The 27,038-nt window shown below is 35.6% G+C and overlaps 5 protein-coding genes across 7 annotated transcripts; 1 reads left to right on the top strand and 4 right to left on the bottom strand.

Annotated features, from left to right (window-relative positions):
- Nucleotides 1-881: 881 nt before the first annotated feature.
- On the bottom strand, nucleotides 882-5,664 carry LOC129565333 (kelch domain-containing protein 3). Its single transcript, XM_055440092.1, has 4 exons — nucleotides 3,417-5,664; nucleotides 2,871-3,122; nucleotides 2,574-2,732; nucleotides 882-2,441 (listed from the first exon to the last, which is right to left on the bottom strand). The coding sequence occupies exons 1-4, from the start codon at nucleotides 4,076-4,078 to the stop codon at nucleotides 2,378-2,380; spliced, it is 1,137 nt and encodes a 378-aa protein (XP_055296067.1). The 5' UTR covers nucleotides 4,079-5,664; the 3' UTR covers nucleotides 882-2,377.
- Nucleotides 5,665-6,093: 429 nt separating this feature from the next.
- On the top strand, nucleotides 6,094-18,031 carry LOC129565332 (DNA-binding protein D-ETS-6). Of its 2 annotated transcripts, none has more exons than XM_055440091.1 (4): nucleotides 6,094-6,112; nucleotides 10,311-10,565; nucleotides 14,947-15,184; nucleotides 16,871-18,031. In XM_055440091.1, the coding sequence occupies exons 1-4, from the start codon at nucleotides 6,109-6,111 to the stop codon at nucleotides 17,256-17,258; spliced, it is 885 nt and encodes a 294-aa protein (XP_055296066.1). In that variant the 5' UTR covers nucleotides 6,094-6,108; the 3' UTR covers nucleotides 17,259-18,031. The 2 variants fall into 2 exon arrangements, with proteins under 2 accessions (XP_055296066.1, XP_055296065.1); XM_055440090.1 differs by lacking the exon at nucleotides 6,094-6,112 and adding an exon at nucleotides 7,256-8,442.
- On the bottom strand, nucleotides 18,026-20,732 carry LOC129565331 (neuronal acetylcholine receptor subunit alpha-10-like). Its single transcript, XM_055440089.1, has 6 exons — nucleotides 20,272-20,732; nucleotides 19,585-19,772; nucleotides 19,444-19,499; nucleotides 18,784-19,373; nucleotides 18,502-18,674; nucleotides 18,026-18,363 (listed from the first exon to the last, which is right to left on the bottom strand). Exons 1-6 carry the CDS (start codon nucleotides 20,540-20,542, stop codon nucleotides 18,154-18,156), a joined length of 1,488 nt encoding a protein of 495 aa, XP_055296064.1. The 5' UTR covers nucleotides 20,543-20,732; the 3' UTR covers nucleotides 18,026-18,153.
- Nucleotides 20,733-22,530: 1,798 nt separating this feature from the next.
- On the bottom strand, nucleotides 22,531-24,907 carry LOC129565330 (acetylcholine receptor subunit alpha-type acr-16-like). 2 transcript variants are annotated; one of them, XM_055440087.1, is made up of 6 exons: nucleotides 24,574-24,905; nucleotides 24,125-24,312; nucleotides 23,949-24,004; nucleotides 23,298-23,887; nucleotides 22,994-23,166; nucleotides 22,531-22,928 (listed from the first exon to the last, which is right to left on the bottom strand). In XM_055440087.1, exons 1-6 carry the CDS (start codon nucleotides 24,659-24,661, stop codon nucleotides 22,719-22,721), a joined length of 1,305 nt encoding a protein of 434 aa, XP_055296062.1. In that variant the 5' UTR covers nucleotides 24,662-24,905; the 3' UTR covers nucleotides 22,531-22,718. The 2 variants fall into 2 exon arrangements, with proteins under 2 accessions (XP_055296062.1, XP_055296063.1); XM_055440088.1 differs by having other exon boundaries at nucleotides 22,738-22,951; nucleotides 24,574-24,907.
- Nucleotides 24,908-25,563: 656 nt separating this feature from the next.
- On the bottom strand, nucleotides 25,564-26,995 carry LOC129565328 (tRNA-splicing endonuclease subunit Sen2). The gene is made up of 2 exons (XM_055440085.1): nucleotides 26,041-26,995; nucleotides 25,564-25,911 (listed from the first exon to the last, which is right to left on the bottom strand). Exons 1-2 carry the CDS (start codon nucleotides 26,849-26,851, stop codon nucleotides 25,607-25,609), a joined length of 1,116 nt encoding a protein of 371 aa, XP_055296060.1. The 5' UTR covers nucleotides 26,852-26,995; the 3' UTR covers nucleotides 25,564-25,606.
- Nucleotides 26,996-27,038: the final 43 nt, after the last annotated feature.

Here is a 27,038-nt window from a genome sequence, read left to right as displayed (position 1 = left end):
AAATCTAATTTTTTGCGCTCTTCTGCGGTAATTATAATGAAATTTTAACAAAAAAGTGTTTGTCCAGAAAAAAATATTCAATTATCGCTTTTTCGAAATACCATACTGATGATAAAGCTATAGAATAAATGTGCAAAACCGCCTTTTCAAGATAAATGTGTTGAAAATAGACACAACATGCTAGATACGCATTTTACATTACGAACACAGCTTGAATGCTCGTTGCACACCAATGGACCTCCAAGTGTGTTAGTTCCATGCATTTATTTCCAAGAACATTTCACAAGTGTTTTTTTTTCGGTGGAAATGGAAGAGCAAAAAATGGAGTGTTATTGAAATAAAAGTAAACAATATGAACATTCCTCTTCCGTTACGTGCTTCACTTTTTTCAAGGCGACAATAACAATGTACGTCAACAAATGACGGAACAGCCACCACCACTTTGTGTGATTCGGATAACAAGCGTGCATTGCATTGCCGATAAAAGTGATTCCGATTTGAATCAGAATCAAAAAAGTAGTCTTGTTCCATAATGGAGGTAAAAAAAATTAGCATTCTCGCCTTCCTAGATTAAATTAGATCGTTTACAAAATGCCACTATCAGATCGTTCACAAAATGTCAATTAAGAGAATTGCGATGCTTCGAAATATTCAAGTTGTAAAACTACGCTCATTCATTGGCTATAAAATGACGCAAATCGCTGAGTATTTGAAACACACGTCTCAGTCCTGCATGTGGCTTTTTGATGGCGGCTCTTATCGTTCATCCCTTATCACTTTCCTGGTTGTCTATTTGCATCGCGGCAATTTGCTGTAGAAGAAACTTTAGCACAGCACAAAATGACAAAGTACACAGAGAATCAAACCCACACACAATCTGATAGTGTATACATATTTTGTTAATTTATTTTCAGATATTTTACAAAAATAAACATTTTTATATAATAAATGTTTTTCTGTTGTAACAATTACCGTCTGGCCATTTTAGTCTAACACAGATTATATATTTCTTCTTCTTTTTGTTTTCCGTTAAATTTGATTAATATGGTTTTATAGTAGGTTGTAACGTAGTTTTCAAGTTCACATCAATGTATGCGGGGGCATTTATGTTGTTTTTTTCTGCTTCTTTTTATTAAAATACAACTTAATTATAATTGATGAGTAAACTCACACGTATTATATTGCTGGGGCTCTTAAATCAAATGCTCATTGAGTTTATTATTGAATCAATAATAATGATATAATCTAGGGGAATATCACGCTCCTGAATCTTGTGAGATATTTGAGATATTTGAAATAAACATCAATTGTATGACATATTTTCGAATATTTCGAATAAATAAATCAGATTTTTGTGGATTTTGGAGATATTTGAGATTTTTTGCATTAAATCCGGAAAAATACATTTAAATATCATTCATAATCACAAAAATCCACAATTGTCCGCCGTATTCACAAATATCCACCATATTTCATACGACAGATTCTTAGAGATAAATTGAATTTTCTTGAAATATTTGAAATAATTTAAGCGTGATATTCCCCTAGGATATAATGATAAAAAATTTATGTTATTTCCACGAACGTCAAGCTACGTCCTATCATATGTAAACTACAATTGTGTGCTATCAAGAGGTGAAGAAAAAATTATGCACTGGAAATCGTGTTGGCAATAAACAACGATTTCTTTTTGTGGTTGTTATTCAAAGAGTCACATATATTTCGTTCTCCACACTTCGATGATATCGACATTCAACGCTTGATTTTTTTGGTGGTTCATCTCTTGAATATTGCTCTTCAAATTTATGATCACAATATTTTAAAAGATCAAAAGAGAAAGCATATAAATGAATCGTTTCTAATCATATCGATATTGAACTAGACACAGAATATTTCATGTGATTAATTTTTTCTCCAATAGCTGCGGTGATTGAATGACAATTATATAATAATGTGTACCGTGGTAACTGATATTCTATGGCGCACTCGTGTTCAAAAAGTAATGATGCCACTTTTGAAATAGATGTCATAACTGTCGCTGTGTTTAGCTTGATAGAAAATGCTTCTGTATAATAACAAATCGTATTCTCTTTGTAACTATTAATATTTATATAGCAATTCCTTTGGAAATCCATTGTTTCAGCAATTTGTTTTTTTGCAGTGAAAATGAAATGTTTGAATGCAAAAGGTTAAATTCGAGTAAATTCACTTATTATTGTGACAGAGTTGCTCTACAATAAAGTCAAGATCATTTTGTTTCAGATGTCATTGTTCTTGGTAACGAAATCTTTATTCTACTAGGCCTGGCCCAATGTTTTTATATCCTTTGTGGTGATTTGTATCTAATGACGATGATCGTATGGATTCTGAATGCTACTTATCCGGTGTTGTTTAGCGGCCGACTGATGTTATTGGCTGTTGTCATTGTCCGGATCTCCCATCTAACGGCAGAAAAACGAATACAGCTGGTTAATCCAAGGGAAAATGATTACAAATTGCGTAGAAAGTTGCAATTCATTATCTTATCGAGTCTACCGGTATTGAATCAGTATTATTTAAAAATAAATACTCACCTGATGTCTTGCGGCAGATACGTTTGATCTAAATTGCTTTCGATGACTGACATAAGACACAAAGTCTTGAGGTTTGGTTCGAAGTCCAGCACATGTGTATCGCTGTAATCAAGTAATTTCTGCCCATGACCTCCGCGCATTGTCGGACTTTCGGATGGACTGTAAAATGAACGTACAAACAATTATATCAATTAGATGATTTAATTTTAAGTGCTAATTATTATGGCATATGGAGCTGATAAAAAAAAGCTTTTTAATCTAATAAAAATAGCATATCAAGGACTCTTTTTAAATTACCTGGTGCCTCCAAAGAGATACAATCGCTTGTCAATGACTAGACACACCTGTCGACGACGTGGTTTGGGAACGATTCCTCTGCTTTTCATCGAACTCCAACGATTCTTATCCGGATCAAAGCAGTACATATCATTGAAATGCTGATCGTTGATGCCGTTGTATCCGCCAAAGATGTACAACAAATTATTGTACACAAATGCTGAATGGCTACGTCGACCGAGGGGAATTGTACCGGTTGTGTTTGGATGTTTCCTATTGACAAAAAAAAATCCAAATGAAAGTCAATTTGTTTGCAACCATTTTTCTTTCTCAAACAAATGGAATAAATTGGCCGATTTTGTTTGGTTTTGTAATAAAAGGTGCACGTATAACAACCCAAAACAAACAACACAATGTCCATATTTTAACATCTTATTATCTCAATCAATATAGAAATAGTTTCCAAGAAAATAAACCATGTTGAAATAAAAGAAATCGTAAATTGATCCGCAAAATTTGCGCTCAATTCAAAAATTGGCAAAAAAAAAAATTGTGTCATAATCTTACCATTCACACGTCCTGAGGTCTAAGTAAACGATTTGTGAGCAATAGATTTCTTCTTGCGAATGATATGGACTGTGGGTGTCACCGCGACCACCAAAAATGTACATTCGATTGTTCAAAATGGTAGCGGTGTGAAAATCACGATAGCTCGGCGGTTGTCCACTTGTTCGTATGTATGACCAGTGCATCGTTTTCAAGTTCAATTTGTGAACATCGCATGAAAATTGATTGATTTCCTCTTCAAAGCCTCCGAAAATATACATATAATGATCAATGATGCAAGCACTATGACCATCCCTAACACCTGGGATGTCGCCCGTTACCTCTGGCTTAGACCATCGCAATGTTTGTGTGTCAAAGCAAAATAGGATGTTGCAACCAGTTTCATCATTTCGACCGCCCCACATGTACACTTTGTGTTCGTATGCAACCGATGTGTGTCCATAACGTTGGAATGGTACTTCTGGATATTGTTCATTTTTCCTCGACGGCACCTGTGACCATCGTAAATTTTGTGTATTCAAAATATGCACATCGATTGTGTTGAGCAAACGGTAGTCTTCATTGCTACAATAACCACCGAAGCTATAAATAAAATCGCCAATCGCAACGGCCGTATGATTGACCCTACGTGGTCCACCTTCGATATGTGCCAGCCAATACATTGTTTGGAATTATTTTGCACTCGTCTGTGTGAATTTGGTTTTCTGTTTTTGTTTTTCGGAAGAATTGGTTTTGATAAATAATTTTTAATCAACACTCGAGTATCGTCTCTTTGCTTAAACCGTAAACATTGTCACTTAATTTCTTATCATTTTCAAAAATATCATCACACTCAATATACTAATGTTGTTTTTCTTTTCGATGCTATTTTATTACAGTTGTAATTCCCGTTTGTCAAGATAGAATGATAATTTAGTTATTTTGCTTTTTGTTGCTTGTATTCAAATACCGCACATAAATCCGGCCAACAAGTTTACTAAAAATATGAATATAAATTAAGTGTAGTCTGACATAAACGTCGTTTAACGTGAAATGCTCCGTTCGTGTTGTCGCGTATCGCGCTTAAAATAGACGCTGACACAATTGTTCTAAGAATTTCCCATTCCAGATGACTTGACAGCAAATACACAACAACGTATTCAATTCACTTCCCTAAAATATTCACATTTGCCGTCTAATAACTTCAGCACTGACGCAGTACATTCAATGTTGCGTTCGTTAGATACATTTGGTGTACAGGTGTTAATTGGTGTCAGTACAGTATTTTTTCCCTCTGTTCATGACTTCGACAACAAGCATCGGTTCATTCGTGACATTTATGAATAAAACTTAATTATGCATTCGATCTGTTTGGTACTTATTCACATTCGACACCACTCGTCTCGAAGACTACTTAATGGATCAATTTGTTATATCACCACCACACAGCGTATGATTTATATCGTACGGAATTAACTCACTTAAAAAGCAATTCAAACAAAAAGCTACTTTTTTTGTGTCTGTTGTGATCAACGAAAAATGTTTCTTTTTTTTCTCTTGCACTCTTTCTCGATCGACTGGTATTTATATTTAGATTTTAGTGTGACACCAATGCGAAACTGGGCATCAACGATAAAATAAGTCGTTGCTTGAAACCGAAATGGTATAATTTATGATAGTGTTTCTACTTTGTATGCGCCCCCAACGCTGGATCAATGTAACTATATTCTCGCTCGCTTTTTTTTACATCGCTTCGCTGCATTCACAACATTTTATTACTTTTGATTATTTATTCACCGGATGTTTATATCGTATGCAATTGTTTACAATGTTCAAAAGAATTTTTGCTCAAATTGACACTGCTCAAATATCGCATTGATGTTAGAAAATTGCATTTTGGCCACCCATCCGAACAAAGAATATCCGATTCAAATTGGACGGATTGGAAACCGAAATCGAACTTTTAATTGTTACACAATGTTCTAAATGTTCACTTGACAAATATTAAGAAAATAGTGATTGTCATAATTTTGCACGTCTGGTCCGTACCGTTGATTCGACAATAATGTGTTATCGAGTTGTCGATTCAGATGCCTGTTTTACAGCTTTTGGGTATTTATTTTTTATTGGAACAATATTTACGCAGTGCTATTGCTATAGTTTTTTTTTGTTCGTCTTCAATAGAAATGGCACACCATCAAAACAAAGTTCAGACTATGTTAATGTGTGTTGACAGCCACTGATTCCCAATATGATTTCAGTTGACAGCATTCTGGCGATTATTTTGTATTGCCCGATGCGGAGCGCCATCATTTCAATCTACTACCTCATGAAATACTCAATGGCAAACGATACGGTATTCTAGGTTTTGCTTTTATTTACATTCTTTTCCCTTTATTTTGGTTTATTTTGTTGTTTTTATTTCAACGCATTTTTCATGGATAATTCGATTGCCGGCTGGTAGAAAATATAATCGTAGAAAAATTGGAAAGGTTTTCCAATTCGGGAGAAATGCTTTCAACGGCTTTTGCCAAATTACGTCAAATGAAATGATTAGCTAACTGGCGGATGAGTCATTGAGGAAATAAATCATACTTTGCTGTAAAGCAGATGTGCAGTTCTATTATTCGGTTTCGGTGGTACGACGGACGGAACATCATATCAAAGCTTTCATTGTTGGGTCGCTCGATTCATGAAAATTCTTGGAAAAACTATGAGTAGGAGATTTTTTTTTTGGTCATTCTTTGTATACACGTTTCGTTTGGTCTAATCAAATCTCAGATAAAAATTCAAACGAAAGCGTTGTAAATTAGCAATGTTTCCAAGTATCGCATTTGAGATTTAAATCTAAATTGTTCAAAGTCGAATCATCCGATATTGATGAGGTATACTCGATCGTTAGATTCAGAAAAATCGAAGTCATCATGGTAGCTGTATTGTTTTTGATATGTCAATATTTTGCAAATTGATATGATAATAATTTCATCGGCATTTGATATGATGACAAAGTGCGCTCTTCTCGAGTATCGCTCATCGCACAGCGGAGCGGTGAACGTTTGGACTTTTCACACACATTCACTGATTCATAAATTGAAGTTGTAATTACACTGGCGCTGAGTCATATGATTCATTGAGAAGTCGGCGGCGGCGGGAATGTAGATGTGCGTATGACGATCGAATACCGTGTAGTAAAAGTGCTTTGTTATGATTGGCATTTTGTTTTAATATACGTGAATTGCGCTGCGCCGACCGATTCATCATTTGTTAACTGTTTCGGTTCGATTTTGGCATGTATGACACATCGTCGCGCCGATCTGGTTTCTGATTAATTTGTTCCAAATTACATAATGCAGTGGTGAAACAGGTATTCGCAAATTGTTCCTGAACTTTTTGTATTTTCCCAACTGAAGCGCTTGTCTCTGACCATTGGTCACATCGAAAATTGCCCAATGAACTGCATCGCAGACCTTTTTATACAAGTGAGATTGATGTTAGATTGCAACAGACATATCGTTCGATTTGTATCGGCAAACAGGTGATCATTTCATTTCTTTCGCCGAACGTATGAATGAAGGTCTATAGTGCGGCGAGCATTTAATACATCTCAACTATACACAACACTTTTACTGGGAAATCCCTGGCCGCTGCGAGTGTACTATGTGATCTAAGCACATCGCTTCAACCCGACGCATAGATGTGTGATCGTGAACACATACGATGCGAGTGTTGAGTGTGAGTGTGCTTTGCAGTCACACGATCAACGGGTCTGCGTGTGGATGAATTTCATTCATCGCGCCAGCTCATACACAGCGCTTAACGATTTTGAATGTGAGCGACGGTTAAATTACAATTTCGTCTCAGTCTTAAATTGATTTCTGTTGATCGCGAATGTCTACTGTCGCTCGTGGACACACTCTTTCTCTCTTCTTTTTTTTCGGGGTAAATCCTTTTCGCTAATTATTATACCAAGTGAATCGTTTAGAATTTCAATTGGTTCTAGTTACGTGATCCGTCATTTAAATCAAATTTAAGGATTTAATTTTAATACACGGTGCGAGAAAAAACCAAAAACCAATCGTACGCATCAATCAATTCGTTTTACAATGGCGATGAAATTATCTGTGTGCACAGTGCAAAAATTATGATGTGAATATTAAATTTGTAGAAAAACCAAAGTAACAATCAAAACAATAAACATACCCGAACGAAGAAATCGAAAGCAAACCCATTTAAGTGTTCTTGAATATAGTCGACTACAACGAAGCGAGCGCGAAAAAAAACACCACACGAACAAAGCAAACAAAACGAATTAAAAAGCTTTATTAGTAATACAATTTTCGTGGAATTGAAGTCGCTGTTTTCAACTGGCTTCAACACCTTGTGTTCGATTCTTGTATCTCTCTAGCTCCGGTTAGTCAAGATGAATAATTTTTTGAACGCGACGCGTAACAAGTAATGTGACGCTGTTCAATCCAAGTGGATGTTGTAAAATTGGCACAACGATTTTTTCTGTGTGTGAAATTAAATGGGTTTTTTAAATAGGATGAAGAGAAATTTTTGAAAAAAGTGAAAAATTGAATAAGAAAAACGTTCATGAAGTGTCTCTGGTTTTGTTGAACAAACTATAGTCTCTATAGTAATAACTATAGTAACTATAATGGTACTATTGCTAGTTGAACAATTACACATTTGAGTTTTAAAAAAAAATTCTAAGGAAAAGAGTCCATTTTTATTGCGTGGTGAAAAGTACTCCTTTATTTTGATACACATTTTGCTTGGTCGTTGGTGTTCTATCCAAAAATGCAATTTGATGAAATTCAAACCAATGTGAAAAAAGAAGAAACATATGAAGAAATTGAAAATTTAAGTGGCAAAGAGTATATAGCGGAGTGTGAAAATGTGTCAGAAATGGATTTTAGTGAATCACCGCGCTCTTCGACATCAAACGAATTTACAGATTTTTCCAATCCGACGCAACCGAATGACGATAGTGAAGATAATGATGAATCTTCAGCTTCAGAAGAACTTAACGTGAACCTCCCAGCTGGTGTGTGGAAATTCTTCCTTAATCTAGTAAAATTATTATGATGAAAAGGAAATTAATTCATTCGTCGTGATAGGAGGAAAAAATTTCTTAAATTTTTCGCCAGCGGCTAAAACCACTCCTGAGTGGAAATAAAGTGGTACACAATTGAAACTGGCTAAGTTGATTGAAATCGACTATTTTGTATGGATATGGTCACGTTTAGTTATAACTAGGAAAATAATTATTCAGACTTAGCCAGTCGTCTAATTTGGGACATTTTGTCTGAGAAGTGAACAGTGAATTATTTTTTTTTTATTTGAAAACAGACACCTGAAGTAGTTTTTTACATAAACTTGTCAGTGAAGATGTTTTGGATACATTTAAATCTATCTATATATAAATCTGATTGTTCGTCTGTGCGTATGTTGCGAGTATTTGCCCCTTTTTCGATTCATGTCTTTATTATTATGAGTGACGTTTGATTCCTCGCGGCCTCGAAAAGGATCTTATAAATGCAGTTTTGATTTTTGAATTGAATTTTTAAAAGTTTAAAGACAACTTTTTTTGTATTTTGATTGAATTGATATTACTTATTTGATGAAAGAATCGAAATGACACGCAAAAACACATCAATTGGAAAAACAAACAAATAAAAAAGACATTCAGAAGGAAAAATAAAAAGTTATTTTCGCCTTGGTCGTTTGCGAATAGAATTTGGAAGTAGCTAGATACAGAACAGATAAAATCTGATCGTTTAAATGAGAAAAGAGTAAGGGCAAGATCCAAATCAAGCGATGAACAGAACAACAGGCAAAATGAGCTTGATCGTCTACGCGTTTATTATTCAAGAAATAAAAGTTTCAATATTGGCAATTGGAAGCATTTAATAATGATTTCTTCAGATTCCTTAATAAATTATGGCAATTATTCACAATTCACATGATTCGCTAGCACAAACGGGATTCATACGTGTGTATTGCAGAGCGTTGAAATTTCGTAATGAATCACCCGGAAAATGTTGAGTTAAAATAAAATGAAAACAAATTCGAATCCATTGTTGAATAGTCGATGTAATCGATAAACGAGAACATGAATTTAGTTTCAAATTGTAGTATTTGTCAAATTGGAAATGTTAAAGCAACACATTTTCAAAGAAACAATAGAAAAAACTTGGAACATCAGGAAATTTAAGAAACACTTTCATCAGAAGGACACCAATAAATGTAGACTTTTACCAGATTAAAGTAGATGGAGTTTATTATTTTCCAAATGGTTCAATCAGATTACCAAACAAGAAGTACGACGAAGCAAAATGAATGTGAAATTTCTTTGACTGATGAAACTAAAGAACATTTAAACCGATATAACAAAATTGTTTGCTGTCAAACTTTGTCTCGCTCACGCCAACTGTCGCACTGACTCGTTCGTGTACGAATTGCTGTTAGCGTAAAAGAGACTTTGTTCGCAGTGGACTCAGTTTGGATGTTCCTTGAAAAATGTGAATACCAATTGATTTGAACATCGTCAAATGAAGAAGGATCATGAAGAAGGATTTTTAAAAATTTAAAAATAAATGCGGGTTCACCATTCTGTGCCAATTCCCGCCAAAAATCCTGGAAAAAATTCGCCATGAGGTTAAAAAATTGATTTCTTGGAATAAAGTATTTACATTGGCGAAACAAAAATTATTTCCAAAATATTCTACTCAATTTTGATAAGCTGCTAAAATTAAAATGGGTTTAATCTGTTTATGTGGAGTACATTGCATTAATTTTAATCAAATTTCTTGAAATTTCTTAATCTAGGAATGATTAAGTTTGACGAAAATTCAAAATTAAATTTTTCCTTGAATCCAATTGATATTACTTCAATCCTTTGGATAAATTTAGATCCGAACAAATGGGATGCTGGACACATAAAAGTATGGTTGAAATGGATGACCAAAAATTTTAAAATAAAACCACCACCGGTGCGCTCTCGATTCCCGAACAATGGCAAAGAGCTGGTGGCATTAACGATGGCTGAATTCTGGGTGTGTGCTGGCTCGGAGTGTGGAGGTAAAACACTGGCAAAATACATCGCATGGAAAGTGCTCGATGCCACCGGTAAATCAGTACCAACGTTAGAATGCAACATAGATCCCTGTAAGTAAAAATAAGTCAATTGAATATTTATCGCATTACATTTCAAAGTACGTTTAAGAGCGTGTAATTCAAAGAAAGAAAAGTCGTTATTGTACGATTTTCTAATCAATTGACCGATAAGAAGCAAACATAAACAAACACACAGACTTATATCGAGTGACCAACGCATAAAAATAAATGGCAACAATCATCATCATCGGCTTTCACCCTTTTCTTATTTCGGCCCACAACTCCGACGGGAATTATCGCTGCATTCATTTCTATTATTGTTACAGACCGGTCAAGATCATTTGATAGGCGTTAATGAACGCGCTGCGTTCGACAGCAAAACTTTGATTTTGTATTTGCACATCGGATTAGAGTTTGGTGCAAGGAGAGATAAATAGTTGGCTATTAAGTTCTTCTTCGTCGATTTTATGCACGTATTTATCACTGCGTTCAATTCAATTGACCTGTACATTATTTCGATTGAAATAAATTAAGATAAAAATCAGTGGGTCTCTCGTCTCGATTGGGCGATGTGTGATGGGAAACTACGAATTTATCGTATATTTTACGCATTTTTCGGAATGAATTTGGTAAATCCGTTTGAATGAATTCTCCAGAAACTCGTCCGTTTCTCCTCTCAATGATTTCCCAATAAAATCCATCCGAATAAAGTGGACCGATTGGCCTAAAGAGCGTTATTCCGAGAAAATCGTCAAACAACCGAATCAAACAATGTCACGATATCAATGTTAAAAGGAATCCTGCGGTTTCTGCATAAACCATTCTGCTTTTTTCTCTTCTTTTTTTCTTCAATAAATCGGCCTCGGCACATGCACTGGATGATGATGGTATTTGAGTGTAAGCCTTAAACAAATACAATTTCCCCTTTTTTCGGTTGGAATTATGTACTGTGTATTGTGTATAACACGTTCTTTGCTTCACGTTTCACAGTGTAGCATGGCAACGACTACGTTTGATTCGCGTTTGCACCGAACGTTTGAAAAAATGAGTGTGTGAAAGAAACCGAATAAAAATGGGTGGTAACCTTTGCGATACACGCGGAGAGGATGTGTTTCGTTTTGATCTGTCGCACCATATGTATCACAGTACCAGCATCAAAGAAATAATATACACACACTCAAAATGTACTAAAACAACAAAAGATTCACCACTTGTTTGCCACCACAAGTCTTTCATTTTGCACTTGAGAGAGAAAAATATATATGAAAATGTTTAACGTTATTAACTGCGCATACGGTGTGAAGGAGTGTCGGTGATATCTATAGGAGTGTCGGGGCTAAAAGATTAAGTTATAATAAAACGACGAGCATTTGATTATCATATTTATGCCATTTCTTCGAAATCTCTGAGTGAAAAGGGGCCAAATCTGGCCATTGTTACCGAGAGGGCTTTTCGATTAGCTTCAATGAATTTCTTTCGTACAATGTTTTGGTTGCCCTTTTGACATGAGTCACAGAGGCGAGAAAAGTTAAGGAGAAAGGAAACGCGTGCATAGAGGTCACAGATTGATAGATTCATCACCGGATACTCGACTTTTTTTGGAAATTATTCCCAAAACAATTTTAACCGAATTTTTTTTGTGTAAAACGTTCTCGAGACCAAATCTCATGAGTCATAAAATTCCCAGTGAAAAAAAAATCTCTTATCATAACAGCGCTCAGTCAGTGACCCAAATTTTGCTTAAATATTTTTTCTCCAACAAAAGGAACTTTTCATACTTGTTCAGGAAGCTTATGATAAGAATCATTCGAGAAAAAAACAAATGAAGCTAAAAAATGTCCCAAACGGAACATTCTGATTTTATAGCCGAAAGAAAACACATTACGACCGCATCAAATTCATTTACACATCCTTCCTTCCTAAATCAACGGAACATTTGTCATTTGGATGTTTTTATTGGATTTTGTAATTCGCTTCCTGGCGATTCTTATTGATGACTTTTTTCTCTCTCCTAATGCATGATCATGAATGACAATGCTCTCGGTAAATATTATTGCTGTGCCACCTGCTGTGAAAGTTTTAGCGATTCAATAGACAAAGTCGTGCATCGCTCTCTCTCTCCCTCTCTTTCTTTCTCTCTCGATGGCACGTTTCAATAACACATCGCAAACATATCGGAAGGAGCCTTTCATTCGAAATTTATTTGCGCATCCGAGTTTGGATGCGAGCCACATCGAAAGGAAACCAACGCTCGACTCGTATGTCTTCTGCGGATGGTATGCTTCATTTGCATACTTGATGAAAATTGACAAAATAACACATCAGGGTGCTTATTGCTTTTGTGCGCACGTGCCTCTCAAGCCGAAAATCTTAAGCTGGATTCGCCATCTCTCTTATTTTAATTAACTGATTAATAGCTTGCTGCTGCTGCCATTAAGTAATTTCATTTCCTCGGTTATTTTTACGTTTAAAATCAAAACTTTCGTAAATTTTACAAGTTTCACATCGCTTAAGACCGTTGATGGCACGTTAAATGCAAAGGAATGCGTCCTTGACGAGAATCATAAAGCCATTTCACATGGGAACGATTTCAATTTTGCATAAGTTTATTCTCTATATTGAAGCCACTTGCTGCGAATTTTCACTTAAACGCTCGTTACTTGCATCGGAAAAGTTGATGCTATAATATGACTTTGTAACAACTACATGCAACTGATTTATCGGCTAAATCAGGGTGGATGAGACAGAAATAGAGGAACGCTTTGCTTTCTCCAGGGGGTTTGCCACACTCACATACAGGCAGTATGCGTTTGTGGGCAATCAGAAACGGTTTCACGTACACAATCCACAGGCCACCGATAACATTTTCCGTTTAACCGTTCGAGTAACCACACCGCTCTCAAATCGCTTCCTCGCGAAATCGTTTACAGTGCAAAAAAAAGTTGCAAACATCTTAACAACAGTGGCATAGATTTAAAGAATAAAGGATGATCAAGGGTGGAACTGAATGTGAAAAGTTGCGAAGTTTAAGAAAAAAACCCTTTTATATCGAAAATCAGTCTTAATAATAATCTTCTTAATAAGAAGTTGTTTCTTTATGAATGTGCGAATTCGTTTTGAAGCTAAAAAATTTGATATTTTGAACAAAAATTCCAAAATAAAAATATTTCAACTATTCTTGAAATCATTTCCAAGAAATAAAAACGATTTATCAGAGAAAAACACATTGTTTTCAGTTCATTCAAATAAACGAAAACAACCGAATAAATGTTGAATAACTATGAAATGAGTAGTGTTTGTGTTGACACGGGAGTGATGTGGCGTTTGTCCGAAGATTTTAATCGTCGATTTGCAGCTCGTGTTCATCAGCAGTCGCATCATGTACATTCGCATCATCATCATCATCATCGGCCAGCCAGTATGGCCATGATTTACAATGGTATTTTCAAATAAATGATTAACTTAATAGTCATTTGTTTCGCATATTTTTTTTCTGCGTTATATTTAGGCGCCAAATGAAATAAAAAAAATTGTTCAGGCGCCATTTGGACTGAATCATATCACTATTTTCACAAACTTGATAGAAAAAAAAACATATCAAATTTTACAATAAATTTCTTAGAAATGAGATAAACTGACTGTTGCCATCACATAATTTGATACAAATGTTTCACATAGTGAAAAATTCCAACAAAATTTTTTGTGAGTAAAATTCAAAATTTTTGAGTTCCGCACAAAAATGTATGGTTTTTTCGGTGTGTGTCTCTCTTGGCTCAGTCAAAACGTTGTTTGGGAATTCAATCAGATTCAATGTCATCCAACAACCACGATGAGTAATTGGCGCCGCTTGTTATTTTTAAATACGAACTGTTCGCGATGAATTCGTTGAATTGGATGAAACAGTCATCGATTTTTTTTTTCGCCCGAATACGAAAAGTGTGCAACATATGACTCGTATTCATTAGATCGTTGCCCAATTTTTTCTTCTCGTATTTAAACAGATGACTACTCAAAGGTCTGATTCAATTGTTTCATTCATTTATTGCTGTATATACAGTTCCCTCCGGTGACGAAATGTTAAGTAATAGAATTTCTAAGAATTGTTGATTTGCATGTTAGTTCAAATTATAGAAAACGGTTTTAAACAATCTTAATCAATTTGCTCTGTGTGTTGGTCAAGCTGTCATTTTATCTCGCGCGAAATTCGGATTTCATATATGAACTCAAAGTTATAACTTTGCCGTCCTTCAAATGTTGATTATGCGATAAAATTCAGCGTTTAGCTAAATCCAAGCGGAAAAGAGAAAAAAATGGAATCCGGTGCTCAAAAAAGAACATTCTAGCGAATAAGCAAACAGAACACTTGAACATTTTGCTAATATTTCTCTTTCTCTCTCTTTCTTTCCCCATGTTTTATTCCAAAAATGCACAGATCCATATCAATTGTTGAACGCAGCCTCACACAGACTAGTGTCACAAGGGTCGGGCCAAATTCAACTGTGGCAATTTCTGTTGGAGCTGCTAGCTGATTCGTCGAATACCGAGTTTATCACGTGGGAGGGTACAAATGGCGAATTCAAGCTCATCGATCCTGACGAAGTGGCGCGCCGTTGGGGAGAACGGAAAGCAAAACCGAACATGAACTACGACAAGCTCAGTCGAGCGCTCAGGTAAAAAATGAAATGTGGCTTGCGGTTTTCTTGCGTCTCGTGTGTGTGTGTGTTTTTTCTTCTTCTCTTCATTTGAATTGTGTTATCGCGTTTTATCAGTGTCTTTTTCATCATTTCTACATTCAATAATAAAAGTTGTATCGCACAATGTCATACGGTTTTCATCTCCTTTCGAAATGTAATATATTTTCGATTTTGACTGCTTTGCGTCCGCAGCTCGATCCGGTTTCGATGTTCGACGGTGGTCATCGTTGTCGCTCGCCAATCTTTCTCTTCTCAATCGCCTTTTTCGTTTTGTTTTGATCTTTTTCGCAATTCCGAAAAGTGTAAAGTGCAAAACGCGCAAAGACTTCATTCATAAATACTCCGTATAAATGGCAGCGTTTCTTTATAATCGTATTATCACTTCGTTGGTGTTATTCTGCCGCGTATCAAGAGACCCAACCATTACGTATCACATATTAATGGAAACATAAAATTTGTTCGTTTGGCTGCTGCCGCCGAATGTCATTTACATCGCTCGTTCCATCGTGTGTACAACATATCTGTCAATAGGTTTAAAGGCGCCGATGAAGCTTTAGTTGTATAAAAATTAGTCAATTCTGCGAAAACATTTATAATATTGCTTTCGTGTGATCCGCTTCGTTTTAAGGCGATAAATTTAACGAGAACAAGTATTTCTAATCGATCGCTTTCCGCTCATTCAATAAAATGTTTCTCAATAAAAAAAAAACAAATTTCATCTCACGCATACAAATCAATTGAAGCTTTTGATGATGCGTACCAATTAAAGCAGACCGGCCCAGGCAGATGAGTCACAGCAATGAATCAGTGGTACAATTGTTTAATTGAACTACATGAAATAATGACCATCTATTGGTGCTTTCCGCTGCCGGGCAAATATTTCCATTTCGAAACAATGCCAAAACCCCAACACTGGCTGGTACGATGAATAACTACCAAAAGGAAAGGAATCGTGAGAAATTCCATGAAACGGACGAGATGTAGAATGCGGCGCAAAAAAAAAACAACAACAACAATGTAGTTCACAGAAATGACCATGCAGCATAACACACAGCAACACTATTACCTAACTGGCTTTTGTTCTTCTTTCGTGGTATTCTTCGCGTCACTGTGTATGTGTGTGTTCATTTGTTGGCTGTCACTTGATTCATGTTGCACAGATTCCAACGATACGCATCGGAAGTGTGCTCTGTGTGATGATGAGAAGACGAAGAAGAAAAAAAATGGTATTTGAGTGATTCATCGATAAAGCATGCGGTTCTCTTTAGCAAATTACCATATTTTGTGCCTGATTCCGTTCACTTTATACACATGCCGTTCGATTGGAGGAGAAATTCAAGCATAAAACACACACATGTATTGATGAGAGAGAAAAAAAGGAACGGATTCTCTTTATGGAACGTGTTAATGTTTCATCTTTCGAATAGTTTGTGTGTGTCTCATGTTGAATCATAAATTATTGACTGTGTGAAATTATGTGGGTCTTTCTCGCGTTTCGCTTTATGCTTTCATTACGAATTTTTCTCTTTTCTTCTCCTCTCTTTCATTCTGTATTTTATTTTCGATATCATTTCACATTTTATTTCCTTTTTTTATAAAAAAAACCAAATTAACCAATTCAAAATCAGTTGATAAAATACCATTTAATCATCTTATTAACAGGTACTATTACGATAAGAATATAATGACCAAAGTGCATGGCAAACGATATGCGTACAAATTTGATTTTCACGGACTGATGGCCGCATGCCAACAACAGGCACAAGGTGGTGATCCAACGGCAAACATGCTATCGGTTGCTAATTATGGTCGTAGTCTATCTGCAGACTCAATTCAATGTCCAACGACAATGTATTCAACCATACCGTCATCTATTCAAATCCCACTGATTCCAACGATGACAACGGCCATTTCAACACCCAGTATACTTACCTCACAGACAATGGCTACATCTTCACAGTCGACCACATCGGCAATAATCAAACCATCGGCATCGACTGCATCAACATCCAGCCTTTTTCCATCCTACTATTGCCCACCGCCGTACTAATTAATTGCGGTCATTTAAGCGCTCGCACTTCCTTAAGTGGGATTTTCTGTAATGGCCAGTTGACCGATACGACACAGAGTTTTATCGGTTACGGTTTCAAATGCATGACCCTTTTTACATACAGCATTTGCAAAACACCTAATAAATTTGGTCATTTGTGATATAATTACATGTCGTAAATTCCTATGACAATGAAAAGGTATTACGCAAGAAAAGAATATTTTGGCCGGACAACTGTTGCGTCTGTGCACATAAATGTGCACAATAAAAATGGCATTATTATTACAAAGAGCCTGATACAAAGTGACACCAAAAATTGTAGCGTCAAAAACACATTTTAGGCAAATTTTGACTCGTGTTTTGCCAGCGGCGCTCAAGCGCTACTCAGCTCGAACAAAAATAAAAGTTTTAACTACCAACATATTCTATGATACAATAATTGATTTATTGTTTCATCATTTGTTCGATGAACTTTCCATAATAAACAGTGTTTATTTTATTAAACACTATTGAATTCCTTTGATTGCACCTCCCAGATGGTGCACTTCGATAAGATTGTAAGCATATTATGTGTTATTGTACAAACTCACTTACAATTGTTACACAATCAAAACAATCAGTTTTATGTTCATTTTTATTCTTGTTTTGTTTTTATGCTTGCACTTCATTTTAGTGGACGCGATTTATATTGTTGTAAATATATCGATGTCATATATTAAGACTACTTGGAAATATTTAGAATAAAATGTAAATAAATTAAATTTTCAGTTCCATTTTTACGGTTTATTTATTCAATATATCAGAACTTTCAAACTCGGACACTTTGTATCACTTCCGGTAACGATAAATTTTGGTTGCTTCGGTTTATTTAGCGGGTGAAAATAAAAAAAAACAATTAAATCGAATAAACAATACCATAAATCGAAAAGAGGAAAAAGTATACGATGAAAGCTATTCTATCCACAGCCGTGGCCAATTTCAAGTAATCATTTTTCAATGAACCATTTCCAATGCGACATTGCTGAATGATTTGCTGTTCGTCATTTGGTAAATGCTCATCGAACGGATGTTCACGAAGCTCGGAGGCACGGGGCTGTTGTTCAGTCTGAAATGTTGAAGAAAAGAGTTTTTTTTCATTCAGGTTTTACTTTTATTTGGGAAAATTGTCAACAATGCAAGAGCTGAAAGGTAATTTATAGGAACTAATGACAATTTAGAAAAATGTAAGAAAAGTTTGAAAAACCTCAGAGTCATTAATGTGATCCAGTAGTAAAATATCGCCCAACTTTCCATCCAAATGCTTTTTGATGATCCATGGTAAGGCTCTCTGGTGTTTAAATCGTGTTAAATTTATAACAATCACCGAAATCAGTGTGGAAAAGCACACCATGTAAAGTGCATGGCTGTAAAAGAGAACTGGAAACAAATGAATGATTAAATCCAATTCAATTATAAGAAAATGAAATGCAATTTAAAGAAAGCGATTTTGTTTCTTTTTTCAATCAAATTGAAAAATGATGATTACCAATCAGAGGTGTGTGTGAAGCCATAACATTTAATTTCTGCGAAAAATAGAGTAAGAAGAGCACAATAATCAGTGCGGTGATGCCATTCAGCAGAATTTTCTCGCCATATTGAGCAGGCAGCCAAAAGGTGAGCAAAGTAAGTAGAATGACAACGAAGGCTGGTGCCAAAATTACTGTTCGATATATTGTTGAACGACGAGCTATCGTAATATTATACCGAACATCTACGTAGGGTTCCTGGCAACATGCGTAAACGGTAACACTTCGATCCACTTTCAAATCCGTTACTTCCCATTCAGGGTTTTCAATAAATAGTTCAAGGTGTGAATCGGTTTCCTTTGGCACCACGTCGATTTCATGGCCATTGTATACCCAGGAACCAAATAATAAAGTGCATTTGTGGCTATCAAAAGGCCAATAACGAAGATTTGAATCGCAAAACGTCTTGAATGTCGCTGGTGGTACCCAAATCACGTTGCCATTTGGTTCAACAAGGAAATTTGTCGCTCCATAATAGTCTACATTATGCGTGATGCTGTTGTACAGTGTAATGTCTGGCTGCCAGATCTCATGTTGAGCCAATCCAATTCTGAAGTTGAAAACAAAAACACACTGAAAATCCAACACAATATTGATTCAATGTTTGAATTGCATTTCACCTGCTCAAATTGCCATAGAGTGACTTATTCCATTTGAGTTTTTCGTCATTCCACTCCTAAGAAATCAGAGAGAAATATAAGAAAGAAGTGAAAATATCTTAGATATCAAGGGTTCAAACCAAATATAGCAAGGATATTTACCATAGCAAACCATGCATAAACAGTGAAAATCGAAGTAGCCTCATCGAAGTCGACGTGTTTGATTTTCAAATCGAGTTTCACTATGGTGGTGTTGTAGTGTTCTGTTGGTCGTGCAAATTTATCGTATGACATTAGAAGGTCACGTTTCAATGCATCGGCGTATGTTTCATTCCAAATCGGTTTATTAGCTACAATGTAACAAAACAGAATCCATTTCAGCGCAGTGAAACGATTAAAAAACGAACAGTTGATAATATTTTTGTTGGTGGATATTTTTGCGTCGTAGGATGCCATTTTTCTTTATTATCACTACTACTAAGCGAGAACCATCTTGATAGATACCGAAAACGTATTTATTCTCGTTTTATAGGCGAAAAAGTAGCACAAAATGCTCTCTAATACGAAATTTGCTGGCTTCACTTTAATGAAATTAACTCATACAGTTGATCAAACTCAATGGTCTGATGTATTTTAATGCGAACAATAGACACCAATGTGCACAATATACGCTTCGTATAAGATAGAGAGAGCGCGCGCGCGTTGCCAATGGAACGTGTACAGCCGGAAACTTCTTATTGATTGTATGGACATTAGTATGAGTCGTTTCATTTATTTTTAGAAAATGATCAAAATTCACTCGGTTCAATTCGAAATATCAACAACCATTTCACTTGACTCGCACTTTACCTCTGCGGTTTGCATCTCCTCCATCTTCCATGCCTATTCCAAGCTCGATACTCACAAAAACACCGATCAAAAGTAAACAATATTTCATATTCAAGCCAAATTTGAAATTTGCTTCTTCAAAACGAAAGAAAAACAAATTTTGTACTCTTTGATTGCGACAAAAAGAAATTCCTTTACTGTGGTCAGCAGTTGTAGATAAACTGAGCGCGTTCGTGCACTGTATTTCTGACCAAGACAGTTTGCATTTCAAACTATCTCTTCCTCTTTGCATTGCTCGACGCTTTTTTATCTCGTCTTATTTTACTTGATTGTTGAAAATTGTCAGAGAACTTTGATACAAGTGGTGTGCATGTGCCGAGACATTCAAACACAGCTCTGGTCGTTGTGTTTGTTATTCACGATATGTGCGGATGTCGCGACAACGAGCATCTATTTGGGCGGCTGTCATATTTCATTCACTCGCTTTGCTTCAAGTTGCAATTGAGTCGATTGAAAGTAAGCACATTGTGCATGGGATAAGGCTGAAACAAAATGAAACGTTGTTGATGGAGAATGGAGCGATAATTCAGATGAATACAATGAATGGACAAAGCTAAGCACTGAAATCTGTAGAGTCATATATTAGTTTGAATTAGATTACAAAAAATGTTGTTTATTTACCTATTTATTACTTGTGAATTTATCAATTAATTAATGAAAAAATCCGTAAGTGAACATGTTAAGAATGACTTTAATTAGAACATTTCATTTTAATTATAACTTTTTGTTGACTCAAACCTATGGAGATGTTTTGTGATGTGATTGTGTGTGAAATTATTTGGATATTATGATTTCAAACTCGTCCATTCTCTCTTATCGTTCCGTTTAATTTCCAGTACAAATTCTTGTTTTATCAATTGTTCTTGAACTCTGCTTCTGCGTATTCTTTCCGGTGTAATGATTCCTAGTTGCTTCTATTTTTAGTGGGTATGTAATTCAAATCGAATAAGCAATACCATAAACCGAAAAGAGGAAAAAGGATACGACGAAATCTATCCACAGCCGTGGCCAATTTCAAGTAATCATTTCTCAATGAACCCTTTCCAACGCGACATTGCTGAATGAGTTGCTGTTCTTCATTTGATAAATGCTGATCGAACGGATATTCACGGAGCTCGGATGCACGGCGCTGTTGGTCAGGCTGAAATATTATGGATGAAGTGTTTTTTTTTAATTCAAGTTTTGTTTTGATGAAATTTGGAAAAAATTATAAAAATGTGCAAAAGGGGAAACTTGTGTTAATTTAGGAATAATTCATGAAAAAAAACCTCAGAGTCATTAATGTGATCCAGTAGTAAAATATCGCCCAGCTTTCCATCCAAATGGTGTTTTAATCGCGTTAAATTTATCACAATCACCGAAATCAGTGTTGAAAAGCACACCATGTACAGTGCATGGCTGTAGAATAGAACTGAAAATAAATTACACAAGATGTTTAGAAATGTTCCAACCAGTCGAGTTAAGTGGTGCTATTTTAACGCATTGAATATGTGGAATTAAATCGTTTCCGATTAAAATCGAATTACATAGAAGAAAATCAATCGAAAATAATATTCTTACCAATCAAAGGAGTTTGTGATGCCATGACATTAATCTTCAGTGAGAAATAGAGTAAGAAAAGCTGTGATTCATATGAACTCAGCAAATCTAAACGCACATGAATTGTGTTGAATCATGCATTAGTCTGAATAATGTTTGATAAAATATTTTATTCTTTTTTTCTTCGTCAAGTTATCTGTGGCCCAAATTGTCCCAAAATTATTTTTTATCAACGATTTTGAAAAATATCTTATGTAAATGGAAAAATACGCTGATTGTTTTCTTCATTCACATGTTAGATTTCCCAAAAATTCTATTTTCTGTTAAGTATTCAGTGCCAAATCGACCAAAAAGCGGAAAATTTTAAGATAGTCGTTTATTTACTACATCAAAAGTTTGCGATGCTTTCATTTTAGAGCGGTTTTATCAGTTTTTCAATCCGGCGACCCTGCCATTGAACAACAACCCTTAGGAATAATAAGTATAAAATTTTGAGTTATCCATTAGTTTGGCTCTTTTTAGTGCTCAAGCCAATAGATTCTTGCCCAAAATAACAATATGTAACACGGGAACGATTTGAGTCAATAAGAAATGCGTTAGTGAACGTTCTGATGTTTTGAATTGATTTTTTATTACATTGAAATTTATCACAGACAAAAATCATGAGACCATCAAATTAACTCAGGTTAATGGCACTGAAAATGTTAATTTTTCAAGTGTGAAATGATTTTGGATAATTTCTGTGAAGTAGACGAGTTCACTATTCTATTCCAGTGTTCTTATTTCATCAGTATTGTTGAGTTCTCTTTCTATTTCTTACGGATGATGATTTCTGGATTCTTCGGTTCGTTTACTGAGTAAAAATCGGATCAGATCGAATAAGCTAGACCAAAAATTGTGAAAAGGAAAAAGTATACGATGAAAGCTATTCTATCCACAGCTGTGGCCAATTTCAAGTAGTCATTTCTCAATGAACCCTTTCCAACGCGACATTGCTGAATGATTTGCTGTTCGTCATTTAATAAATGCTGATCGAACGGATGTTCACGGAGCTCGGATGCACGGCGCTGTTGGTCAGTCTGAAATGTTGAAGAAAAGAGAACTAAAACCAAATGAGAAAAATGTTAGAAAAGTTAAAAAAAACCTCAGAATCGATAATGTGATCCAGTAGTAAAATATCGCCCAACTTTCCATCCAAATACTTTTTGATGATCCATGGTAAGGCTCTCTGATATTTCAATCGCGTTAAATTTATCACAATTACTGAAATCAATGTTGAAAAGCACACCATGTACAGTGTATGGCTGTAGAAGAGAACTGGAGACAAATTACACAGAATGTTTAAAAATATTTCAACCTCAACCATTGTTGCACCGATATTTTCATAAAAATGTTCTAAAAATCAAGAAAAATTGAACTTTTTTTTCATTTCAAGGTAAGACCCTTACCAATCAAAGGAGTTTGTGATGCCATTACATTAAGCTTCTGCGAAAAATAGAGTAAGAACAGCACGATAATCAGTGCCGTGACACAGTTCAACAGGATTTTCTCGCTATATTGAGCCGGTAGCCAAAAAGTGAGTAGGGTAAGTAGAATGACAACGAATGCAGGTGCCAATATCACTGTATGGTATATCGATGAGCGACGATTTACTGTAATATTGTAATGTATATCTACATATGGTTCTGGGCAGCATGCAAAAAAGTTTACACTACGTCCCACTTTCACGTCTGTTACTTCCCATTCCGGGTTTTCAATGAACATTTCAAGATGTGAATCGGTTTTCTTCGGCACCACGTCGATTTCATTGCCATTGTATATCCAAGATCCAAATAATAAGGTGCATTTGTGGCTGTCAAATGGCCAATACCGAAGACTCGAATCACAAAATGTCTTGAATGTCGCTGGTGGCACCCAAGTTACATTTCCATCTGGTTCAACGTAACAATTTACCGTCCCGTAGTAGTCCATGTTATGCGTAATGCTGTTGTACAGCGTAATATCCGGCTGCCAGATTTCATGTTGCGCCAAACTGAGTCTAACTTTGAAAAAGAAATTGAAAATCCACGCAATTTTATATTTAAAGTGGTTTTCATTACTTGGTCAAATTTCCATACAGCGACTGGTCCCATCTGAGTTTTTCATCGTTCCAACTCTACGAAAATCGAGACAATTTTTTTAAAGAATATGACAAATGTACAGGTAAAAAACTTGGTCACAAAATGATTTCGTTGTATTTTATTTTTTAGAAGATAATTTTTATTAGTCTTTTTACCATGATAAACCACGCAAAAACAGTGAAATCCGATGTGGCTTCATCAAAGTCGACATGTTTAATTTTCAGATTGAGTGCCACTTTTGTGGTGTTGTGGTGCTGCGTGGGCCGTGCGAATTTATCGTATGACATTAACAAGTCACGTTTCAATGCATCGACATAGGTTTCATTCCAAATTGGCTTATTAACTACAAAATAACAGAAAAAAGGTACATATTAAAGATGTTCGAAAGTTATTGTGTCCTAGGAATTTTCCAATTTCGGGTGATTATCCTTGTGTTGACTGATGCCATATTTTCAATATCAATACTGCTTATAGCCACCTTTCGAATGTCTCTCATCTCTCTCTCTCTCTCTCTCTCTTGTTCTCTTCGTCTTTCTTTCTTTCTCTGTCTCTTGCTAAAGTCTTTTTTGAATTGTGAACTCTTTAATTCACTATTACGATGTACCTCTTCGATCTGCATCTCCTGTATCTTCCATGCCCTTTCCAAGCTCGATACCAACAAAAAAAACAATCAAAAACAAATAATATTTCATCTTCGGCTTAACAAAAAATCGAATTGACTTCTCCAGAATATTATTCAAACGAGTATTCCAGTTAAACAAGCTCCTTTACTGACCGTAGTCATTAATAAACTGAGCATACTTACATTATTTTCTTACTAAGACGTAAGACGACTTATGTTGCATATCAAAATACTTCTTATTCTTTATATGCCTCTGTTTGACGCTTTCTATCTCATCTTATTATGTTTGATTGTCAAAAATTGTCCGAAAACTTTGATAAAATATATTTAAATAAGTGTTGATAATTTATACGTCCAGGCACGACTGTGTAGTGTGTATTGCTATTTGTGTTCAGTGAATGATGTTCACGATGTGCGGATGTCGTGACAACAAGCATTTATTAGTGTTGTATTTGTCACTCGCTTTGCCTCAATTGAGGTCGATTGAAAACGAGCAATAGCCGTATGTTTCGCTGGAGATAGGCCAAAATGGAATAAAACGATGGTCGTAAAGGAATAGAACCGTAATTCATACGATGATTTCAGCAAATGAGCAAATCAAATGGAAAATCACATGAGATGCTACCACATCTTCTTATTGTGTTAGTTTGAATATGATTGCACGAATCTTTTGTGCTAAATTAAAGTAAGTCCAAGAGCAAAATTGTATACATATTTCTATCACACATCATTTGAAACATGTTAACGCTGAACGAACGATGCACACACCAAATTTAAATCCACTTAATCAGTTACTCACATGATCTGTCGTTGTGAGCCTCATTCGAACACATTTCTAGTTTTTTTTTTGCTTCCGAGCAATCTCATCAGTATTTCACGTGTCAAGCCAAAGTCGAAAAAAGAATTACTTATTTATTTATTTTCAAGTTAATTGTTTTACGAAAAGAAATGCGTAAGTGAAACCACTTCTAGTTGAAATTGATTTTAATCTTTTTTTTTATTCGATTGAAAATTATCACATACAAAATTCATAAGACTTTGAAATTGGTTCAGGTTTTGTGGATGTCAATTGACTGAGTGTAAAACGTTTCGGGATGATTTCAGTGATTTGGAACTCATTCAATCTCTTCAGGCACTCCGTTTGATTGGAATATTCCAGGCCATTGGGTCGGGTTATGCTTGCCAGTATAAGTTCTTTTTTCGTTGTATCCGCCACGCGGTAATTACTTTGCATGTCCAATTTATTCGTCTCATCCTTGCTGTCACTCACTAGCACCACGTAGCTCGCGTGATAGTAGCTCGGCCCCTTGTAGTACAGAACTGCATGAAAATATCGAAATTTTTAGCGACTTCTATATTTGGACATTTTCCATCTAATTTTATCTTGAAATTGTTCAATTGATTTCATTGGACAGGTTGCAACTACGGCTTTCATCGAAAATTACTTACGAAAATCACCGCCAAACTTTAATCCACTTCGGACAACCCAGCTTTTGCTTCGATAAAAATGATATACTATGTATCGCTCGATGAATTTCGGGTTCATGTTGCAAAATTTCTCCACTGCTTCTTCGGTTGTGAATGTATGTGTTTGGTCAAAGTCCAAAATGTTCAAGCATCGCAATGAAAAGTGCAAGAAGAATGCTTCTTCTGGGAAGAGAGCAAGTGTGTCTTCAATGGGAAATGGGTCGACCACCAAATTCAGCTCTGGCTCCTTCTTAGTCTCGAATATTGTTGGTTGGTTTGGATTTTCGTTGACTTCGTCACATTGTATCGGTTGATTCTCCTCGTCCTCGTCGTTATTTTCCCCTTCATCGACTTTGATTTCTTCTTCAGCGTCAATCATTTCTTCAATCTCTTCAACTTCTTCATCAATTTGGTCGCCTTCGGTGGTTTCAACTGTTGTTTTCTCAGCCGGTTGCAATAGATTCATCATCACTAGGTTCGGGTTTTGATTTGTGAATTTGTCATTCCATGCCGATTTTTGTTCATATTGTGATTGGGTCACACTTGGCACTCGCGGACAATTGTAAAGCATTTGTGGTACATTTTTCGTTTTTGAACTGAGTCCAAAGCAACCATTCGAATAAAGTTGCCTCATTGCATCTGCATCGATGATTTCAACGCTTAATCCATTGAAAATACCCGTGAATTGTTTATCGGTGTCTTTCGCTGGGATCCGATCAATTGGAAACTCTTTGAATGTGCAATCGGCCGAAAATTTCTTCGATTGAGGCAGTGACAACTCGTGGAAATTCATATTTTTAATGAGAATTCAAACAATTCAAAATTCACTTCAATTAATTCGATTCAAACTCATGAACTTCAATAAAAGAAACATAAATCTACTGAATTCCATTTAAAACACAAACATGTTTACTAGACTCATGCTCCGATGTGCACTGATGACAACTGACAGCTTCGCTGGCTCTAGTACGTTCGCAGTT

The sequence above is a fragment of the Sitodiplosis mosellana genome, unplaced genomic scaffold (genome assembly GCF_009176505.1).
Source record: "Sitodiplosis mosellana isolate CC-2019 unplaced genomic scaffold, AAFC_SMos_1.0 Smas_scaffold_2, whole genome shotgun sequence".
Lineage (NCBI taxonomy): Eukaryota > Metazoa > Arthropoda > Insecta > Diptera > Cecidomyiidae > Sitodiplosis > Sitodiplosis mosellana.
Note: the sequence above shows the minus strand (reverse complement) of the source record. Positions and strands in the feature narration are given on the sequence as shown.